Consider the following 22,691-nt stretch of genomic DNA (forward strand, 5'->3'; position numbering starts at 1 on the left):
AGTCGGGGATATAACAATGGATGATATGATATCGGATGGCAGGTTGGTGGTGATAAAGGTGAAATGGATGCAGTGTTTGTGGATGATGGATGACGCTGTTGGTTGTTGCTGTTGCTGTGAACCATTCAGGGTAACTAGGTGTAATGTCATTACAGGTTTTTTGTAATACCCATTGGGATAATATTGTAATCAACCTCCAGTTCCGGTAATAACAGCCAAATATAACACCGATCACCTTGCACACAAGCATCATCCCATCTTTTGTCTCTCATCCAGCTTCTTCTCGTCTTTCATCCTTTGAACATATATACACACATCCACCTTTTTGTCATCCCTCTTCAGAATACCATACATGCCCAACACGCTCTGCTCGACCATATGACAACACTAAGACCATCAAGGGGAGATCCGGGGATACATGAAGTATGTCAAGCGATACCTTGAGCTGGTAAAAACACTTGACACCTTGCTGATCAGGTTGTTGTGTAGGTATGGGCAGATAACCTCGAAACGGAGTTCGCAGCGTTACGAGCAGCCGTAGATCAGTATCCGTTCATATCGATGGTGAGTGTCCCTCTACATCTGGCTACTAGCTTGTTGCTGTTATATGAACGTCTATCTATTTCGTATGAGCTGATATATGATTTGGTGGGTTTTCATCTTAGGATACAGAATTCCCTGGGATAGTAGCTCGACCAATAGGTAACTTCAAGACCGGATCAGATTATCATTTCCAAACTATGAGATGTAACGTGGATATGCTAAAGATCATCCAGCTGGGTATAACGTTATGCGACGAGCATGGGAATTCTCCTGAGATATCAACTTGGCAGTTCAATTTTGCTTTTAACCTATCGTGAGTTTGTTTTCTATTTTGTTCCACCCTCCCAGCTGGTAGCATAGGAACGTATCTCATATCATTGAATCTGGTCTGTCATGTGGTGAAGACCCGGGAAACGAAATTTAGCTTTAAAGGAGGGATGGCCCGAAAACCTGTGCTAACTGAATTGTATCACCCCATAATCTAGCGATGACATGTACGCTCCCGATTCGATAGACCTGCTCAAAAACTCCGGTATCGATTTCAAGCGGAACGAGGAAGAAGGTATCGACGTAGAGTACTTTGGAGAATTGTTGATAACGTCTGGATTGGTGTTGTTCGATAATATTAAATGGGTTTCGTTCCATTCGTGAGTACAAATTATAGTGCCGTTCCGCTCTTTATCCTTTTCTACTGAGAGACGCAGTGGATCAGGGAGGTGTATGGTGTGATATGAATCCTGTATTCATGGCCACATTTTCCCATCGTCCACCATGCCCGACTACGCTACTCCCCCCTTACTTGTACATTGTGATCAATGGCTGACCTCACTGTGATGGAATAGCGGATACGACTTTGGATACCTCCTCAAAATCCTCACTTGCGAACCTCTACCCGCCAACGAAACAGATTTCTTCAACCTTCTCTTCCTTTGGTTCCCTTGCATATACGATATCAAGCATGTCGTGAGGTCCGTCAAGACGCTGAGAGGTGGTTTACAGGAGATTGCTGAGTCTTTAGGAGTGGGTTCAGTGCAATCACATACTACCCAATCCGAGAGGCGTCATATTTGTCGTATGTGTGATCTTAGCTGAAACATTCTATCGTGCATTTAGGTGACCAGGATAGGTCCTCAACATCAAGCAGGATCCGATTCACTCCTTACTGCTGCTGTGTTTTTCAGAATACGATCGAATTATTTCGATAATAACCTGAATGACGATTACTACAAGTGAGTGTTTGCTCTCGGCATACAATCTGACTGTATCACCCTTTACACACTTGTAATTACATCATGTCAATCCGCCTTCCTTCTGGGTACCAACATATCTCCCGCATTGTCCATATGTTTGCTACTTCCACTGTTTCATCTGCTTTCTTCGATACTTGATCATCATGACTACTTGCTGACTCGCCTTGTCCTGTAGAAACTACCTATACGGCTTCTCATCAGGACGACACGGTAAAATCTCACCGCCGGTCGCACCAACAGGTTTGATAGGGAATGAAAAGCCTTACTAGACTTGTCCTTATGGCCGAGTTCCCAACTTAGTTCATGCCTTGTATACATATATCGAAATTTCTTCTTCCTTCTTTACGACGCAGTAGAACAGATTCTTGCAGATTCTTTCGCGAACAGGCTGCTCTTTCTTCCTCCTAAGGGAAAGTAACATATACCAAGCGTTTTTGCTCGATATCAAATTGCATGTAACCCATTTTTGTGATGTGTCGTTTGCTATCATCCATTCGAAAATCTGGACCCAGATGCGCAACCGTCGTAGGTAAAACTATCATAGATCGAATCCTTGTCGACGGACCAGTGGTCAACCACAATAGCTTGTTTGCCGCACGTTCTCACGACTTAAAATCGGGGGATGCCAACAACGATCCATCATCCGATCGGCTTTCTTCCTCGAATCCAGTGCTTCGGGTGATCATCTCTGAAAGTCCAGATGTACACATTCTGTACCCTTGTAACTGTGGCTTCACGCTAAGAAGTTTGGTGGATGTACTAGCCCACTAACAGATGGGCTATAATGAATTTCGGTGATCACTCTCCATCTCCATCTCCATCTCCAAATTCCATATGTTAAATACTGCTCACTCAGACTCAGGGTCAGATCTCGATCGGGATAACCATGCGGTACAACAACTTCTTTTCTCTTTGATAATGTTTATCATTTAATTCCGACGTTCCTTGACTTGACCTATCTATTCTTGGCTGTAGTAGTACCTCAATCGGCATCGTCAGCGGTCAAGTCATATATCTTGTCATACCATATGTGCATGTACAATTACGTATACAGATCCCTACCTGATAAAGCTATGATTTTCTTTGTCTCGGAGGAGAGAGCTACGAGAGAAGAGACATTCTCAAACGCCAAGTCTAGTCACAGTATAACCGTAATCAAGCTTCTTCTTGTCTCACTTCTACACAGTTAGTTGTCCTCTTGGGCCTGAAGATCAAACATATTTTTTTTTATTTCGTTTTGAGTTTGAGATGAGGTACAGATACATGTGCTTTTTTTTTCGATGGTACGTATTCATTCGTCGCAATGCCCGTATAATACACTCTCAACGGGATAATGATAATTCTTCCACTATCTATGTGGTGCTGGTTTGAATGAGATGTGTAAGCAGAGTGCATGAATATGGGATCTGGATCAGTCAGCTTTTGTTATGTGTGAGACTGAGAAAGAAAAAGAGAGAAGACACCGTTGATACTTCGTACCTGCGTGATGATTGGTACATACTACTACATCATAATCTCATATCATCTACGTTACCTTCGGCTGTTTATGGTGATGTTTGACCGGTGTACTCGTATAAATGGTTTTCAGATATTTGGAAACTATCTCGACTCACTTATCGCTTTGATCATCTGTCCTGGCTGACATCCTGGCTATTCATCTCGTTCAACTCCCCCTAATCTCTCTGCCGTATTCCTCGCGTACATCCAGAATTCTAATCTCACCATAAAGATATGGTCGCCCTGCATCCTCCTATCTTAATATCATTCCCTATCATTTCGTTATCTGCATCGCCATACGGTCGATTCGATTCCGGTACTACCAATTACGAGTAGAATTAGTTGCGGTGTATTTGCAGACTTGACAACATCGCATCTTTATTTGCTATACATACGGTACGCTACATGTGAACATTAGAATACATAAGTCACTATATTACACCGCTTGCTTGGGATCTACAGCAATTACGAAGTGGATTGAACTGAAACTTCGGAGGTATATCTGAGAACGGTGAATGTACCGTACAAGTACGTGCCTTGTGAATTTCCTTAATTTCACTCGAGTCAAGTTGACTAAGATTACAGCTACATATTTAGCTTACTAACAAGGATTTTTTGCTTGTTAGTCTACCTATACGGATGCGATGAACGTCTGGATGCATATAAAGTAAAGACCCAAACTCAGTCGAGTCGATTACACATATCGCATCCAAAGGTCGAAAGAGGGTATAAGATTAGCTCTCTCTCTCACACACACACTCTTATCGGGACAAACGCCGTCACCGTTGTCTTCGGATCCGCAGCTGGGTAAATACCGTACACTTCTCGAGTGAATAGAAACATAAAGGTCTTCTTGGCTTGGCGCCTTGTGGAGATTGGACTTTAATGTCCATGAAATACCTTTTTACGGTTACTAAGCGAGACGATAACGAACACAAGTCTGTTTATGCATAAACGAACCACCATTTCAAAGGACCATCAAACGACACAACAGTAATTTGATACACCACGCTTGGACAATTCAGACAAAGCTAATCACTACTCCTACATACAATACACCGCATCCTATACACCGCTCTGAATTCCTTTGGAACAAGAAGACGAAGACACAAACGAGAAAAAGGTACAATCAAGGATTAATTTTAATACCAATCTCAATCCAATCAGCACTACTCGAGTGAATCTGATCTCAGTCACGGTCATACACCGTACAACACTCGTTCCTTGTCATCACCTCACCATCAGACTTTGCTGCGCCTTCTTTTCTTACCAAAGAGGTGATATGCCTTAGTCCTATGCAACTACAAATATTCTAAGAAGAAAAAAAGATCGACGTCTCTTCCTGTGTTCCGAATATATCGCATCAAATCAAATTCATCGCAATATAGCATTACATCACAGGTGACACTGTGCCTACACAAACCCGTGATCAGATTCCGACAGACTCGATACCAAGACAAGACTATCATTGCCCTTGCTACAAGCGATACCGTAAGCGAGGTGGTGCTGTTATTTAGGTCAAACAAAGGTCGTCTTTCTCCATCTCCATCTCAATATCTTGTCTCAACCTCACAAGCGAAGTGGAGGAGGGTCCTTTGGGCATATCATATCATCCTCTCTCACAAGCTCCGACGGTCATTGCCCATCTTACTAATCCACTGCATCAGCCATACCGTTATATCAATACCAGACGTCATTTTATCCTATCCAACTCAGTTCATCTTCATCTTACTCTCCTGTCATCGCCTTCCTCTTTGCAACTATCACTTCCCTGCTTTTATCATCTAACACGATAGGAAATATATACAATTATATACAATTATATACCCATCAAGTCACATAGCCATCATGAGTGAGTCTTCTCCTTCTTCTTCTTCCTTCTCCAACCTCCATCTCCCTCCATATCACCCCTGCCATTACAACCCTTGCCTGTGCGCATCAATTCAGTCATCATTAGCGTAAGATCCATTAAAGCTGAAACTTGCCTATTCTATTCTCCTTGATCTCCACATCCTCGTCATCGGACATCAACTTCACCCCTTCCTCAACTCAACTCACCTCACATAAAATATATAATCAACTTTGGTCATCCTTTCTTCATCAATTGCATCCATCCTCTCTTGCGTACATGGACATACCCGTATATGCCATCGTACCATATCCGATCGATTTTGACTATTCGATAATCCCGATCAACGCGGGTCTTTGACCCCATCCAACGTGGTTGATTGTGTTCGTGTGCGTATCTCCATCTGCAACATCAATGACACACACGACCATCACCTTAATTAATCCATTCCTCCTGACAACAACAACAACTACCAATCACCCTCGATCGAACGTTCGGACCATCTTGTTCAACTGGTCTTGGTTGCGTGAGACATATAGCTCAAGTGCGAACGAAGAAACCTACAGGGATAGAAGACGATAGTCCGCCACATTCAGCCAAATTCCGAAAAAGCACTCGACATCATCATACCCATAAACATAGTCCACCTGAAATCAAGATGCCACCCGTCGTTGGATCACATGATCATCACCAGCACGAGGGGAAAGATGAGAGTCCAAGGAACGGCAATCATCAGCATGGGAGAAGAAGAGGTAAATCTTCTTTGCCACTTCACGTTGCATCGCTTTCCTCATATGTGATAGTGATGAGTAAAGACTGATGACTGATGCTTGAATGTCTGCTCCCTCATAGCCCCTGGTCAGCCACTCCGACGAGGCGATGCTTGTTTGATGTGTCGAGCGAAGAAACTTGTTAGTACTCTCTTCTCTCGCTCATCAAAGCAGATTTCTTGAGGCTGAATTCCGTTTCTGTCGTAGAGATGCTCCGCCCAGAAACCTGTGTGTGATCAATGTGCCAAGCGCAAAGATCGATGTGTCTACGATGCTGTACGTCCTGCTTCGAGGGTTGAGAAGCTCGAGAAGAAGCTTGGTAAGCCTATTTTTTTCATTGCGCCCCCTCGACATAGTCGAGCTGATTTACTGCATTGTGACTAGCTGAGATGGACGCTGAGGACTTCCGTGAAGCAATGAGACGAACCGCTTTTAAAAACTACGGTCGATCAGACTTTGAGAATTTAGCTGAATCATTGGCTTCACCTCCCTCAAGCAATACGATTGGTCAAGATAATGGTATACCCAACTTCTCAGGGTTCAACTTGATTGGATCATCCCAATCATCTCATTCCAAAGATCCAAATGGTCAAGCTGAGACTCTCAGCCCGACCTCTTTTGACCAGATGCTCAATCACGACTCTGAACTCCTTGTCGATATCAATGATATGCCATTATCTGCTTGGCCGTGGCCTCAATCGGGAACGAGCTCAATTCTCAACTTCAATCATAACGGTCACCAAACGATGTTTCAACCTAGTCAGCTACAACAAACTCGTTTGCCTGATAGTACTCTTCCTTGGCATCTGATCGGATCGTCGAACAACTTGTCTTTCACCAATCCATCTGATTCGCCTCCTATCAATGGACTGTTTGATTTCTCCGATCCCTCTACAGCCAACGGGTCTGCAGCGTCCTCTCGAGCCCAATCGCACGATTCGACATCTTCGCCTACTCCACCACACTTCCTCAAGTCCAATACCTCTCCACCCGTTAGGGGACTCAATAATCTAAATATCAATCTACGCAATGGACATGACAGCTCTGTAGCAATTGACGGTCTATCAACTGTCATACCACATGCAATGTTACCTGCTCACGATCACATTCAGTCAGGCGTGCTCTCCAACCATGGTCTGGGTATAAGTCTTCCAAATGGATTTGGCTCCAACTTTGGAACTTCTTTACCTGAAAGTCAGGAAATCACACCAGCTTCCGAAGTTATTCGCAGTGTGTTGCAAGTCAAGAGAGCTGTTACGGCTGAGAACAAATCTATCAGAGCTAAAGAATTGAGCGATGGAGCCAGAGATTACCTGTGAGTATATTTCTCTTCCTTTTGGATGGGCATCTCACCCGAACTTCAAATGCTAATGTCGTATGGTCAGACTCGACTTATTCTTCAGTACAGATCCACCAAGGCCATTGTACGGATCTGAATTTTTCACGGAAGAAGAGTTTAGATCGAGATTGGCATTACAGGGAGAAGATAGACCTCATCCTTCTCTGGTGTTTTCCATGGTGAGATGCTTTTGATACTAGAAAATCACCATCGAATCAGGCTGATCTGCTTGAGACTTGTCAGTGCACCATAGCCGCCTCTGAATCCTACGTACCAAGTATCCGAAAACTTGCAGAACCCCTGTTCAAGATCGCCACTTCCAAACTGGAGATTGCCATACGGCAGGAAGATAGATTGATTTCCGCTATAAGAGCAAGCAAGAATCTGTCAAAATGGTTGTTCGCCCAAGGTCGAGTATTTGAAGGGTATCAGTACTCCTGCAAAACTATCTCGTTAGTATTTCCATCTCAGCCTTTTAATCTATGTTTGCTGACTGGTGAAGGTAGATTATGTATAGCTTGCGGATTACATCAGATACCATCTTCAATCTTCACTCGGGCACCGGAATCACAGATGGCTCAAGATGAAAAAGCTAGATATTTACTTGAGCCACCTAAAAGCCAAGGGGAATTGGCTGAGAGGATACACGCTTTGTAAGTCTCACTATGAGCCACCGTCAGATGTCGAATTTCGCTAACTGGATGTGTCATTGATTTAGCTGGTCAGCTTGGGGTAATGATAAAGGTGGATGTCTTACTCATCATTGGTCATCGACTATAAGGGATGAGGAGATCATCACCCCGCTTCCCAGACCCAGCGAAGACTTCTTGTCGGTAAGTATCATCTTGCTCACTTACACTAGTGCACAGCTCTTCTCTGACTCCAAGCTGGATGAATCCATTTTAGCAGGATGCATTGCTCAAAGAACCTGATATGACGTTAAGAGATCTATATGATCTGGCCTACAGGGACAACGCATCTCCTCCTAAGTCTATATAGTACGCATCATTCTGAACCAAAAGTACAGGCGCTCAAATGCTAACATCATCTTATAGTGGCTATATCCTAGCTGCCGAGCATCTTATCTACCGAGCCATGAATATTCTGTCTCAACCACCCGAAGCTATGTTGTCGTCCTACAGATCTCTGGGTCTATTTGGCCAATCGCAGGTATGGACACCACGCGAGCATTACCCTACAGCTTACAAGGAGATAATGGAGACTTCCCTATGGCTCGAGGAGAAGATACCTGAAGACTGGAGGATGAAGTTTTTGATTACTGGTAAATGGGGTGAACCCGATATTCCTATCGTTGTGAGTCAACCTGTTTTTACACTGGAATCTGTAATGGTAGTATACTCATTCAGTGATCATATAGGCCCTATGCTTGAAAACCGCTCGAATGCATTTACACCCTCTCGAATCAGACTTCGATCGACCCATCGGACTTTGCTTGGCATTCGATTCAGCTCAATTGATCAAAACTTTACAAGTTTACTATAAGAACGTGGTCACTTCTCCCGATCCTACTTCGCCAACTCAACCCTGTACACTCAACCAAACGAATACTGGACATTCGACGTTCTCAGGGATAAATAACCAGATACCTGATAGTAAGGATAATTCAAGGAATAGAGGTGGGATTAGCGGACCGTATGGGATGAGTCCATGCTATGGAGTTGTTCAAAAGTTGGTAGAGGGGTCGATAATCTTGGAGAAAATAGGTCAAATGGAAGGTAAATATCACTGACTTTCTTATACCATGCCATATAGAAAAGCTGACTCTATTGTTTTGACGTATTATGTAGAATCGAGGAAATGCATGCAGGAAGTAACAATTTTGTTGGATGGGTTTAGAGGGTTGGCCGTTCATTGTAAGATTATGTGAGTTGATCATCAGATTGAAGCCATATCTCAAAGTAAAATAACTGAGGTTGGGTAATGTTGATATAGTGCTGCGTATGTTGAGAGATTGGAAAAGCTCTTACCGAACTGACAGTGAGCGAATCGCGATGGAACGAAATGGTATGATACGGAAGATATAGGAAAGTAATCACATGCTGTATTGGGGGATAAACAAACACAAGGAGTAGCATACTTGGAAGTTCTCAGTAATATTTCTTTCTCGTTAATGGCTTGTTGTTTCAATGTAAGAAATTCTAGTGCGGTATTTTGTATACAGTATAATAGAAGGGAGAAAACCAAATATGAGTCAACGGTCTACTTGGTTTAGTGCAACATACGGTACTGTGCATGTAATTAGATGAATAGGGATCTGTATATGACCAATATGTATCATTCTATGCATTTGCTGTATGATATGATATTGCGAGATTTTTAAGAATGACCAGACCAAAGACGGATAGATACAGTGCATTCTCATCTCAGCTAAGATAAGTTACAGATATACTTTTAGATACATACTTCCGATGTACAGTAGATTCCCAGATCATGGGGACAGTCTTAAAGTCTAGCCTTGACTCCCACAGGTAACATCCGTTCGTCTGACCATAATCAATCTCATCAGTAACTTGAACTGGGCCGAATGAAATGAAGACAAAAGTTGAGAGAGGATGTTACTCACAATTCTCCTCGTACATTGTTATTCCACCACTGGCAGAATTCAAAGACGATATATCTACCATGTTAGGTACGACATCTGACAATGTCGGTGCACCTATCAATCTCATGTTCATTTCGAATTCGTCCTGTTGAATATGACAAATGTCAGTAGTCAATACCCAACTCAGAATGTCAATCTTATACAGTGCAGTACAGTACACAGCAAGTACCACTGTAGGACACTGCTCACCTTCAAAATCTCAAAAGCCCTACTAACACCTTCCTCACCATAAGTGCTCATAGCGTAAATCATGGGTCTACCAATACCCACTGCTGTCGCTCCTAGCGCGATAGCTTTTAAGACATCCGTCGCTCTTCTTACTCCACCATCAATGAACACTTCAAATGGTCTCGAAGGGGTCATGTATCCTCGTTGTTTAAGGATGGAAACTACTTGAGGGAGGATGGTGAGTGGTGAAGGTGCGAAATCTAATTGTCGACCACTGATGAATCACAAAGAATCAAGTGGTGTAAGACGGAAAACGAGATCAGTTTTTCATTCCGACCTATCGACAACAGAAAGGGGCATTTTCATGATAAGAGTATCTACGAATATGCTCACCCATGATTACTCAATACCACACCATCACACCCATACTCAGCCGCCATCACCGCGTCTTCCCAGCACTGCACACCCTTCAGTATGACCTTCATCTCCCCTGCTGCCTCTTTCAGCTCAGCCAGGTCGTTCCAGTTCAATGAAGGGTCGATGAACGAGGAGATCGCTCGCGCGGCACCTTGATCACGCTTGAAGTTGTCTCCACCTTGAGTTTGTTGGGATGAGGCGTTGCCAACGAATTTGGTCCGCATGTCCTGCGATGTTGGGGGTACGCCATCAACATTTTATTCAAGCTCTATTTGTCACGCTTTCGTATAAATCCTGAGAAGCAGTAGGGAGTCGTGAGTCGGGAAGTGTGAAACTCACCTTTTCCCGCCTTCCTAGTTGAGGCGCATCGACAGTGATGAACAATGCTTTAACACCTCTTTCACCGGCATGCTTGATGATCTTCTTGGTCCTTGAGCGGTCAGCATTGACATAGCTGCAAGACATGAGGGAACATCAGCACAAGCCATCTCATACTCATCGACTTCAGAGCAAGCTGTGGGAAGTAGGTAAATTGAATACAGAACTCACAGTTGTAAGAATTGAACTTGATTTGGGATAGCCGCGTCGACCATCTCATCGAACGAACAAGATGCCAGTGTGGGAATCTGTGAATCCATTTCGATCATATTCAATATGCAAAATCACAGGATAACTAAAATTGATGAGGAAACATACCATCTGAATCACATTATGTTTCCCCGCTGCTCTAGTCAATGTTACCTCTCCTTCCGGATGACCAAGTTTACCTGAATCATTCAAATGAAATCAGCTGGATCCAGACGGACGAAGGAGACTGCTGGATATACCTAGCGCAGTGGCCGTTATGTATACTGGCATCGAGGTCTTATGGCCTAATATCGTTGATGAATAATCGACTGTACCGACATTCCGTAAGATTCGAGGTCGGAACCATACACTGTGGACGGCATGTTAGTTCGTGTATCCAGCTGACGAGATGACGTCGACACTAACCGATGATAGGCATTATGATTCTCTCGCTGTATAGCTACAATGTCAACCCCCATTCCTTCTTTAGAATTGAATGATAACTCACCATCGTAATCTCGTCGTCCGCACCGCTATCGCCCATGTGACCATATCAGCTTTTCTCCACTTTCCACTTGGTAATCTTGGAATTCTGAGGATCAAATGGAAAAGTGGACTTACGAGCTATAGTAATTCCATCCCCTCTTGCCCATGGTCCTCCTCGCAACAGCTTCGAAATCATGCAAACTCAGTATCTCCTCCAAAGGCGGTTTAGCATATTCCTCCTCGCCGCCTGCTAAAGGCTCGTTGGTCTTCTGAGGAATGGACACGGACGTTGGAGGTGGAGCTGATGCTGAGACGGGTGGAGGGGGGAGAGTAGATGGGATCAAGGGACCAAGATGTTTCGAAGGGTCTGAAATCGAAACGTTAGGATAGACAAGTAGTGGTAGATGGAGGTCGGGCGTACCGAGGTTATCAATTATTGCATCAGGTGGATGGATTGGCTGAGCACCCACTATCAGCATAAGAACAGATGCTAAAAAGGGAATAATGACAGCTGAAGAGGGACTCACCTCGTACTCTTCCGTCGCATCCATTCCAGCATATCGTCTATCCACAGCGTCAGGTAATCTAACTGTGTGCCGTCACCAACTTAACTTACAATATGATCTCCGCACCACCTTAATCAGTATCGTCAGCTAGAAGAAAAGTACTCTACCGGCCGATTAGTGTAGCTTACCAGGGTGTTCCTATGAGTCATAATGCATGAGTTAACTGTACGATGTTACCTGTACAGCAGATCGGGAAACACACTCACATCCAAGAAATCGGTCACATCGTATACTTTACCTGGAATTCCATCCAGCTTCAGTGATGTTTTCTTCTAGGGGGTTTAGTGTATGCGAGATACATACCATGGACAACGATCCATACGCCCTATCCACACCATACATCCAGATCAGAGAAGTCACTGTACTATGATTTTACGATCAACTCACATTCTCCCTGCTATTATGCTTGGCAACTTCCTTGCCGTCTACTCCTTTTTGCGCGGTCATGCTGTATATGCGAGTCTGTGCTCCCGTCTATCTCAATCTAGGAGTCAATAATACAGTATCGTTACAAAGACTAAAGATGATCCAAACTTGTTGATATATTGTTCATATACATTGTATGGGAATCGTGATTGCAGAGGTGGACGATGGAAATGCCAACCGGTTACTACCGGACCGAGAGCTTATAACCAATCACCGTTCAACCATCTCATAAATCATCCTCATAACGACAACGATCACAAGGCATCATATAAGAGGTGGAAAGCATGAACAGGAACTAGAGTTATCTTGCATGACCAGGTCACGCATGTGATGGTTTACTTCTATGCATGCTATAGCTTCCTACCATCTGTGGTCATGGTACTTTGCCCCGTTTTACTTCTCTTTTTACCTAATTCACTCTTCTCCTTCATACTTAAGCAGTCTCAACATCCTTTCGAGATTCAGCTTCAACAGCGGTGGCGGATTGTTGGGCGGTCTATGGTAGCATAGGTCGGTCAGATGCATATCTCGAGGAGAGTAGGGTACGAAGAGATGGAAAGAAACGAATGGCGATTAAGCGACGAAAGCGAGGGGATCCTTCAGATGTGGGGTAGATTTGAACATAACATAGAAGGAAAGAAGGGATGAGGGGGACATTTGAGCAAGGAAAACATAATACTCACTTTCAAGGCTTCAGCAGAAACACCTCCAGAAGATTGTTCGCCAGGAGCAGGGCCGGGATTTTGACCAGAAGCCTCTATAATGTGCAACAGAATCAGCATATATTCCAACTATCCCAGGGAGCGTAAGAGCGGTATCTATCTGATGGAATGTGAGGCTGGTGTTGCTGTCATCAGGGATCAACTCACCAGGTCGTTGATCAGCTTGAGTCATCTGTTTACCACCTCCGGGTACCAAAGGGTCTGGCTTTTCGGAGGAAGGGGATTGAGTACCAGCGGGAGCCATCTTGATTAGTGTGTGTATGGAGCGTTGTCTGTAGTATCTTACGGTGAGATTTTGAGAATGGGGTATGCAAATGTAGAAAGAAGAAGGGAGAAAGAAAGGATGAAACGGATTTAACTGAACGAGCATTCCATCCCATAGCAGGACTTGGGACTAGTTTGGGGGGGAGTGAGCGGATTTGACGTCATTGCCGCGATTCATCTACAGACCGAAAAACACGTGGAGTTATTTGCCACACCCTCTTCAAAAGTGGCATACAAACCTGAAACTCAAAAAGATTAAAGATGAAACCTCGAGGGGATCTCACTCGAATTGCGCCCCATCCTTCACTTTCCAATCAACCAGCAACTTCCGACGTCACTGCCGATCCTGTCGAACCCCTTTCCCATCTGGAATTGGTACATATTCTGTTTCGTTGTCAGTACGATACTCGAAATGGTAGCTGGTGTTAATCACACCCTACTTGGTGGTGAAGATTTGAAAAACATCATATTGAGATTCCTGCTTCTTAACTGCCATACTTCCAAATCCACGCTACACATTCAACCCCGCTGATCCAATATCTAGTCATTATGAGCTAATAATGCTTAGTTGTTAAAGCAATCGCCTACATCTCCAATCTTTTCGACCTAGTCAACATGTACCTAGGCCTAGTATATCAGCTCATCACGTGAGTTTGGCATACTTCACCAACATGAACAAAGCCACTCAAGCGTTTCGGTGTGATACACGTGCCTAAAAATGAATGCTTGATGATCACATGAATGGAAAATCTCTTGATACGTACAGTATCCTTAATGGTCCATCTTACCATTGTTTATTGTGGTTCATGGTTCAACCGTGACGGCATACCCACAAACGCAAAATGGATATTGGGCATACTGTACTATAATAGTACAGTACAATACAATATGTTCAAGCAAAAGCTCGAGAGATTAAGATCACTGTACAAGTGCAGTACATGTACGCTGCAGAACACAAAATACTATATGAAACTTAATCAAGTCAAGATGTTTTTCCATGCATCAGTTGATGTGCTGTACCTACTACATACCGAATCGAACAAATATTATATACAACTCCCTTTCCCACCCTTGCTTTACATAAAATCACGCTCTAAATCCTATGAAATAAGTTATCCAATCCTCTTCAACCCACTTCAACATATATTCATCTATCGCACCTATCCCATCATCCTCATATTCGCCTTCCCCTTCCCTTTCTTCCTCTCCATCCTGTCCGACAGCAGGTGTCTGGGGAGTTATCGGAGTATTCGATCCTTCAACATCAAAGGATACCTTTTGGGGTTGATGTTTCTTAGCGGCGTCACCGGTTGAGGGCACTTCATCGAATTCTTGGAAATCCAACTCATTTTCATTCTGAGCGATCTTGGCAGCAGCAACATCCTCTTCATCTTCCACTTGAGCCAATACTCTTGCCAATTCCCTCTCTTGTCCTACTCTAGGTTTGAGTTTGGTTATCTCCTCTGCTGTAGGCGTACCTTCCACGTCAACATCTACTACCCCATCTCCATCTCCATCTTCCCCTCCCTTCCCTTCTTTCACCTCTTGTTCGTTTACATCTCCAAACATATCTTTCCAACCTACTCTTCCCCACCAATCATTATTGAACTCCCCCTGTTGAATTACCATCTTATCCAACAATCTCTTCTGTTCAGCCTTTTTCAACATATTCTCCTCGACCGTATGGGAACTGACAAATCTGTAGATATGTACTTCTCTCGTTTGACCTATCCGATGCGCCCGATCCATACATTGTCGATCCATCGAGGGGTTCCAATCTGAATCGTAGAAAAAGACCGTATCCGCTCCAGTCAGATTGATACCAACTCCACCAGATCGACTACTAGCTATAAATACGAAATACCTTGGATCAGAGTTGAATCGCTCAGTTGTCACTTGTCGATCTTCAATTTTAGTCGATCCGTCTAATCGTAGATATCGATGTCCATTGTACGACAAGAAGATCTCCAGTATATCCAATACTCGAGTCATCTGAGTGAAGATTAACACCCTATGTCCACCCGCTTTGAGATCCCTTAACATCGTGTATAGAGTTTGCAGTTTACCGCAATCGTATTGAAGTAAGCTTGAATCGGGGAAGGCGATCTGCAATTTGACGGTCGATCGATGAAGTGTGTCGAACGACTCTTCTGTCAATAATGGGTGAGACGAAGGAGTCAGATTTGGTAAAGCATATCTGGACATATCTCTAGCCACGACATTGGGTGGGATTACAGCGAACAGGTCGATTATCGGATCCAGAGTCTTTGCTCGATCCGGTAGAGACAAAACTAAATTACTTGCTGGAGGTCGATATTCAGCGAATAATTCATCTTTCCTCGGTGCTGAAGTGAGCGGCAAGAGGTAATTAGGTGTATGACCAAGTATGTCCAAGAAAGTTGAGCCGTATATAGGTTGGGGTGAGCATCTTCTCCTGTTGACATCTCGTAAAGATCTCCACCGGAGTATACTAGCTTGTTCCTGAGCCCAAGCTTGGTATTTCAGCCATCCTTCAACTGTTCTAGTATCTTTCTTTGGTCCAGCAGGCGGTTTGCCACGTCGAGTGATGACAGGCTCGACCGCATGAGGTAACTTGTCACTCGCATCTAACGATTGTCTCGATCGACATACCCATCCGGATTCCAGTTCATTCGTGGTGATCGCCATCCCTAGCGCGAAGATATCGACCTTGCTATCGTCTTCTTCAGCGAGTAAGCGTTGTCTGACGAGGATCTCCTGAGGTTCAAAGTCCCTCGCCACACTGTCCATAGCGAAACTAGTTCTAACAGGTCTAACTTCGAACAAATCAGGGTGATTACACACTTTTCTGAGTTGCATCAAGGTATTCATCACTCCGAGATATCCGCCGGTCGTCAAAGCTTCTTTGGTAGATGATCGAGACATGAATTCGTCGTAGAGGAATCTTTGCCGTTTCGACAATTTACAATATACGACATGTTCGAATTTTCCAGGTAATTGAGTTTCCACTTCTGATTTTAGTCGACGTAGGATGAAAGGTCTTAAGAGTGTGTGAAGCTTCGAGACCGTCGCCAAGGTTTCTTCGTCCATCACATCGCCAGTTTCGATTGCTTTGTCCATGGGATCTGCAGCGAAGAGTCAGCATCTTCAGCCACCATCAGTACATAAAGATGACTACACACTTGAAAACCATTCCATGAATTCCTTATGATTCGCAAACCCTACTACTGCAGTGGCGTCCGCACCAATTCCGCCGGGCATGAGGAAGTATAACAAACTCCACAGCTCCATCAGATTGTTTTGGAGGGGTGTACCGGTCAGGAGGAGTCTTCTAGAAGCTTTGAATCCCAAGAGAGTTTGCCACCGTTGCGATCTAAAGTTCTTGATATTGTGCGCTTCGTCCAATATGAGGTAAGACCAATTCTTTCTTCGGAAAATATGTTGATCTGCCAAAACGATCTGATAGGATGTTATACAGACTTGCCAAGAGGTCTCGCTAAGCCATCCCACTCGCTTTTCCTTACGTTCTTTCTGATTCCCATAATACGTCAAGACCTTGAATCCAGGTAAGAACTTCTTGAACTCCATTTCCCAATTCAGTATGACGGACGTCGGCACGATGATGAGATGTTGGCCCCAAATTCCTTTGTCACAGGCTAGATGACCAAGTAGGGAAATGGTTTGAATGGTTTTACTACAAGCAGAAGATCAGTGACTTTCTTTCACTGCCGACGATGGTGTAGTTCAACCATTTTACTCACCCCAAACCCATTTCATCCGCCAAAATCCCATTCATTCCATTCTCCCAGAGACTTGCTAACCATTCCAGACCAGCTTGCTGATATGGTCGGAGTGTACCTCGAAGCAAGAAGGGTTGTCTGACTCTCGGTCCTTCTTCATCCACCTCCATACTTTTACCCCCTTCTTCTTCATTCTCATCTTCTTCGTCAGACGATTCCTCTTCCTCTTCAGAAGAAGTAGGTTCGGGACTGGACTCCTGCTCCTGATCGTCCACTACCTCAATCTTCGGACGTCGACTGGAAGAGAGATGCTGCGGCGTTTTCTCATCGGGAGACCACACCGATCGTACCCTTCTTTGACGCTTGCCTTCGACGATCAGTTGAGGCGATGTGAGAGTCTCTGGTAAACGATCGTCGAGAAGAGATTTGTCGGTAGCGATTTTCTGGGAAGATTGAGCGTTTCTGAGAGTATCTACATGGACCTCGGCTGGTGTTTCCACTGGTTCGCCGATATCGGCTTCGTCGTCAGCTTGGTCGCCATTGACCTTTGTCGTTAGGCCCTCCTCGTTCATCGCGATAGCGTGTTCTATACCTTGATCTGCCTCGATGTCACGACCATATTGCTGATCATGGTCATCCTCATCTACTTCTTCATACCGCTCGCCAGGCACAGGATACCCATACCTCTTCAACAGCTCCTCGATAGGCACATCAGCATCCTTCAGCAATCCCTCATCTTCGCTATCTCTCTCTTGGCCTTCATCCTCGTCTTCCATCTCTACGTCCAACTCTGCATCTTGATCATCGACATCAGACGTATTTGTCGCAGTGAACTCGATATCATTGATGTCGGGATCCTCCTCATTGGGTAGAGATACAGGAAGTTTTATCTTTCTTGCTCGACGGGATCTGGGAATGGGCGTGGAAGGTTTTTGGGGTGAACTATGACCGTTGACTTCGGGTTGGGTGGTGGTATGGCGAGTGGTGAGGTCGAGAGGGTCTGGGGCAGATGAAGGGATCTGCGAAGGAGATGATTGTGGTCCATTGCTAGTCGTACTGATGTCGATGTGCGGGTATCTGTCCGAATGTGGTGATATCTGATCATGTTTGTTGGCGAGGTCCGATACCTTTTCAATGACCGTTTCGTCTTCATTTGCGGCGGGTTCTTCCTCACCGTTGAAATCCATTTCTTCATCTTCTCCAATGAGAATCCGCAAATCTGGCTGAACTCCATCATCATCATCGTCTTCACTCGCATCCTCCTTCTCCTCATCATTCTCATCCTCTTCATTTTCTAGATCTTCATCCTCATCCTCAAGAGGAGTCTCAGGGGGCACGGACGATTCAACTGGTACACCCTCTTCTCCTTCCGCCAGACCTTCACCCTCGTCACTATCTTCCGCCGCCGAAACATCTTCAGTAGCATCTGATACATTACTATCAGCATCCTCATCTCCGTCCTCATCCAGCTCTGGTCCGGCAACTTGAGCCTCCAGCAACCCAGTACTACGCTGTAAGATATTCTGAAGATGTTCTTTTCCCAGACGATCCTGTTCGATCTTTTGGATTTCCAATAATTTCGCTCGAACAATCTTCCCCAAGCCCAAGCCAAGTATCAGCCATCACTAACCCGCGCAAAGAAAGTAGTACTTGAATAGTTACTCACTTTGACAGCTAAAGCCCATCTTTTCCTTAATCCTTTAATCAACTCCTTACCTAATCTCTTCTTCTCTTTCTCCTCTGCGAGTCGTTCTCGCTCTTCTCTACCTTCTATCCTCTCCCAATATACCTGTATCATCCTTGCTATCCTCTTACATACAACAGGCTTCATCTTGGCCTCATTCAACATCGCATTCCTCACCTGTACCATATGAGCCATAAGCGAATCTTGATAATCCGTCTTCCTAGGTGGTAATTTACTAGATTGCGATTTACTCGTATTCTTAGATATGGTTAATGACACTTGATCATCTTCAGCTTCATCTAGCAATCTCTGTAATCTCCCGTGGGATTGTAAGTACACGACCCTAGCTCTGAAATATCCATCTTTAGCTGCTCGACTCTCGAGCGTTTTCAAATCCAGCGTTGGTCCACTATCTTCCAGGTGGATATACGATTCCAAAATCGGCGATATATGACGATCATACTTGGGAGATGACGGAGGTTTCTGGGAAGGCTCGGTATATTGGATAGTCTTAGAGCCCCTGAGTCGTTCCATTGGTCGTTTGGGTGGAGGAGGAAATGGTAAATGAGCTAAAGAAGGTAGAGGTGCAGGAGCAGGAGTAGGTGACGGTGGGGGTTCGCGAGGAGTGGATGTCTCTATGACTGGTGAAGGGCTAGCCACCTGCTCTTCTGCTGGTATTTGATGTTGGCGGGTCTTCTTCGCAGCAGGTAGATTAGGCAACGATTGTCTTGCTCGTTTCTTCCCTTTGCCACCACCTCCGGGATCCTGTATTTCCTCTTTCACTTCTACCTCCGCGGCGATTTCTTCAGCAGAAGCACCCATAGTTGTCCGACGTGAGACTTTACCTTTCTTCGCCTGTGTTGGTATAGGAGGTGGCGGCATTTCGGCCGTGCTCACCGTCTGTCTAGGTTTTCTACCTGGTTTACCTCTCGTTGGGGTTCCTTCCGCTACCTGTACATCATCTATCGGTACGTCACTTGCCCTTCGCTTGCCTTTGGCTTTGTCACTGAGAGGCGCTGAGGAAGAAGATACTCCATTCCCTTTTATAATAAACTTTTTAGGGGATATCTGACGAACCATAGGAGGAGCGGCGGGTGTGACGACATGACTCAGAATTTCAGATTGTTCGTGAGCCAGTCGACGGGTAGTACGAGCAGGGACGGATGAAGCAGGTCGGGAAGGTCCAGCGGATGCTGATCCAGTAGGCAATGAGGTAGATGGTGGAAGAAGTGAAAGGAGATTGTGTCGTTGTTCTTTCCACTAGAAGATGAATCGCATTAGCTTATTTATTACCTATGAGGAGAGCATGGCCCACTTCGAGAAATACGGGTGAGTTGTCCACTTTGGCCGCCTGATCAGATATGTCAGCTTATCTCTTTGTCCTTTCATGCCGATTATTTTGCAACTTGATTAGCTCACCTGAGGATCCCATCCCGTGATCATCGTTACAAACCTCTCCAGATGAAACTGTTCTCTGATAGCATCATCATGACTATCCAGCACTCTCTTCAGCTGTTTCTCCTTCTCCACTAGCAGCTCTTCCCTCTTCTCTCTGATATTTTCATCTCCCAGCCGTCGAGATATCTGGTTGAACTCCTTGGGTGTGGGCGCACGTACGTTGACAGGTGTGGTTATTGGTGTTTTGGGTGTAGGTGCAGGCAGGGAAGAAGGACCGGGATCAGAAGGACGGGCTCTGAGTGCCCGTGATCGACCTATGGGCGTTGAGTTACCATTCATAGGCGATTCATATGGTTTTGCGGGAGTCTGAGTGACGTTCGACGATGATGAGAGGTCTTCTGGAGGATTTGTAGAATTCGAAGACATGGTGGACGACCTCCACTTTTAGTGGGTTGGTATAGCTGAAAATCGCTGATCAAGCATTCGACGTTTGATTGATCATCCGGTGATGCAAAGGGTCGTGGTGAGACATATAGCTGCTCGTGGACGGCTGTATGGCCTTGTGAACGGTGTTGCAGGTGTGGTATGTGATAATGGTATACGAGTGTAATATGGGTAAATGTATGAATCGAGCTGAGATAACGTTGAAGACGCGAAGGGGGGATAGGAACATCACGAGCAACAGTCTCGGAGTAAACAAACACTTCACTCGTAACACCGACTGTGGCACAGGCTGGGAATGGAGACCCCGCATTTACAGTCCATTACACGCAGGCGGCTGTTAATCACTGCAGACAACGATATATCATGATGACAAGGCTAGGCTATTGGTATTTTGGTATATCCGTCAAGCACGCTCACGCCATATAACGACTATAACGACAGCATGATAGCTAGTCCACAGATATCAACCCTCGAGCTGCCTCAGAAGGCCTCTCCTGTCGCTGTTCGGGCTGCGAGACATGCTGCTTCAAATCAACACGCCTTGATCAACTTGATCCGATTGGTCAAATCGCTCGAAGTCAAGGTCAATTCGGACGATGTGGATCTTGCGACTGAGCCATATACGGCGAAGAAGGAATGGGAGGTGAGCTATACTCGATCTTCATGCTTCGGACGTTTGAAGCTGAGAACTTACCCTATAGACTGTGTTGTACGCCCGAGCTCTATTAGATGCCTTGAAAGATGGAAATGAACAGTATGTACAGGTTGCCTATCCCCCACAATATGAAGCGGAGCTGACAGATGATCATAGATCATCGTCAACATCTTCGAATCTTTCTCTTCTGGGGAAGGAACTTTCCCTGATCGAATCCGCATTCCGAATCAGATTATCATCCCCCTTACCTACCCCAGCTCTCAACCCAGCCGTGATAGCTTTACCTATGACTCCCAACCCATCCAATCCTCCTCCCACAGAATCCATCCCACCAGCATCACTCCACACATCTCAAAAGTCATCGCCGCCCACAGTGACACCAATTGAGCGAGTGCCGCCACCGGATGGAGTGAGGAAGAGGAGATCAAGGGTAGACGAATATCTCGCTCAGAGATCAAAATCAGATTTAACAGGGTCAGAAGAAGGGCTTTTACCACTCAAACCTGTCAACTTGCCCAAGCAGAATGTGAATGGCCCTGGGGCAAGAGAAAGTTTGTTGGCTGGATCAGGACCTGGTAATGGGATAGGTTCGGCTCAATTACATGAAGAATTAGGGGGTCAGCTTATCGACGTAAGTCTGATAATGGCTTCCCATCATTTTCTGCTTTTTGTCCTATGGACATTGTGCTAATGTCGGTCATTTTCAGTTGTCGCATCGATTGAAACTGAACGCAGTGCATTTTGCCAATTCGCTTGAGAATGAGAAATCAATAGTCGAGATATCACAAAATACCTTGGAAAGTAAGTGACTTGAATATCACGCTATTCCACTCGTAGAGTCTATATTGTCTGGGCTTCATTGTCTGGTGTAGCTGATCATGGGCGATGCCATAGACAATTTAGCCGCTACTAAATCATCCAAGAAACACCTCTCGAGCGTTTCGTCAAAAGGTAGAAGTACGACTTGCTTGACTGTCGGCGTAGTCATGTTGGTTATGGTCATGTTCATCTGGACTTATATGCTTATACGATTCACGTAGTGTGGCTTTGTACCATATCTATATAACGAACTCATGCATACGAAGGAAATCTAGCTATGCACATTTGCCTGTGACTAAGCAGTACTTTCAAAAACGAGCTTTTGATCTGGTTTTTCTAAGTGTGGTGTAACAGTACTTATCAAGTATGAGTGAGGTCATATGTATGTGGCCTCCGACCTCTTTTAAAGTATAACTCAATGAAGATAGAGAACTGAGCTTGATATCGGGCTTATGTCCCGAAATGGGTGATATTGAATACCCCTA

The 22,691-nt window shown here is 44.8% G+C and overlaps 6 protein-coding genes across 6 annotated transcripts; 3 read left to right on the forward strand and 3 right to left on the reverse strand.

Moving 5' to 3' along the window:
- Window positions 1–378: 378 nt before the first annotated feature.
- Window positions 379–2,062, forward strand: L199_005570 (uncharacterized protein; the record flags this gene model as incomplete). Its single annotated transcript, XM_064891280.1, has 7 exons — window positions 379–423; window positions 490–564; window positions 666–856; window positions 1,029–1,190; window positions 1,386–1,563; window positions 1,657–1,772; window positions 1,969–2,062. The coding sequence occupies 7 exons, from the start codon at window positions 379–381 to the stop codon at window positions 2,060–2,062; spliced, it is 861 nt and encodes a 286-aa protein (XP_064747352.1).
- A 3,735-nt stretch (window positions 2,063–5,797) lies between these two features.
- L199_005571 (uncharacterized protein) lies at window positions 5,798–9,244 on the forward strand (the record flags this gene model as incomplete). Its single annotated transcript, XM_064891281.1, has 13 exons — window positions 5,798–5,891; window positions 5,992–6,050; window positions 6,117–6,228; window positions 6,294–7,224; window positions 7,295–7,427; window positions 7,492–7,700; window positions 7,755–7,901; window positions 7,967–8,081; window positions 8,158–8,246; window positions 8,304–8,562; window positions 8,627–8,984; window positions 9,057–9,132; window positions 9,202–9,244. The coding sequence occupies 13 exons, from the start codon at window positions 5,798–5,800 to the stop codon at window positions 9,242–9,244; spliced, it is 2,625 nt and encodes an 874-aa protein (XP_064747353.1).
- A 467-nt stretch (window positions 9,245–9,711) lies between these two features.
- L199_005572 (uncharacterized protein) lies at window positions 9,712–12,522 on the reverse strand (the record flags this gene model as incomplete). Its single annotated transcript, XM_064891282.1, has 18 exons — window positions 9,712–9,752; window positions 9,833–9,956; window positions 10,061–10,313; window positions 10,433–10,683; window positions 10,796–10,910; window positions 11,006–11,082; window positions 11,153–11,223; window positions 11,284–11,393; window positions 11,450–11,475; window positions 11,532–11,556; window positions 11,645–11,876; window positions 11,931–11,967; window positions 12,037–12,073; window positions 12,126–12,144; window positions 12,204–12,213; window positions 12,282–12,313; window positions 12,379–12,400; window positions 12,463–12,522. The coding sequence occupies 18 exons, from the start codon at window positions 12,520–12,522 to the stop codon at window positions 9,712–9,714; spliced, it is 1,542 nt and encodes a 513-aa protein (XP_064747354.1).
- Window positions 12,523–12,934: 412 nt separating this feature from the next.
- L199_005573 (uncharacterized protein) lies at window positions 12,935–13,467 on the reverse strand (the record flags this gene model as incomplete). The annotated part of the gene is made up of 3 exons (XM_064891283.1): window positions 12,935–12,997; window positions 13,185–13,258; window positions 13,371–13,467. The coding sequence occupies 3 exons, from the start codon at window positions 13,465–13,467 to the stop codon at window positions 12,935–12,937; spliced, it is 234 nt and encodes a 77-aa protein (XP_064747355.1).
- Window positions 13,468–14,573: 1,106 nt separating this feature from the next.
- On the reverse strand, window positions 14,574–20,714 carry L199_005574 (uncharacterized protein; the record flags this gene model as incomplete). Its single annotated transcript, XM_064891284.1, has 6 exons — window positions 14,574–16,591; window positions 16,649–17,160; window positions 17,228–18,798; window positions 18,873–20,150; window positions 20,206–20,241; window positions 20,310–20,714. 6 exons carry the CDS (start codon window positions 20,712–20,714, stop codon window positions 14,574–14,576), a joined length of 5,820 nt encoding a protein of 1,939 aa, XP_064747356.1.
- A 460-nt stretch (window positions 20,715–21,174) lies between these two features.
- On the forward strand, window positions 21,175–22,427 carry L199_005575 (uncharacterized protein; the record flags this gene model as incomplete). Its single annotated transcript, XM_064891285.1, has 5 exons — window positions 21,175–21,375; window positions 21,434–21,486; window positions 21,544–22,018; window positions 22,095–22,188; window positions 22,282–22,427. The coding sequence occupies 5 exons, from the start codon at window positions 21,175–21,177 to the stop codon at window positions 22,425–22,427; spliced, it is 969 nt and encodes a 322-aa protein (XP_064747357.1).
- Window positions 22,428–22,691: the final 264 nt, after the last annotated feature.

Source organism: Kwoniella botswanensis, chromosome 1, assembly GCF_036426115.1.
Source record: "Kwoniella botswanensis chromosome 1, complete sequence".
Lineage (NCBI taxonomy): Eukaryota > Fungi > Basidiomycota > Tremellomycetes > Tremellales > Cryptococcaceae > Kwoniella > Kwoniella botswanensis.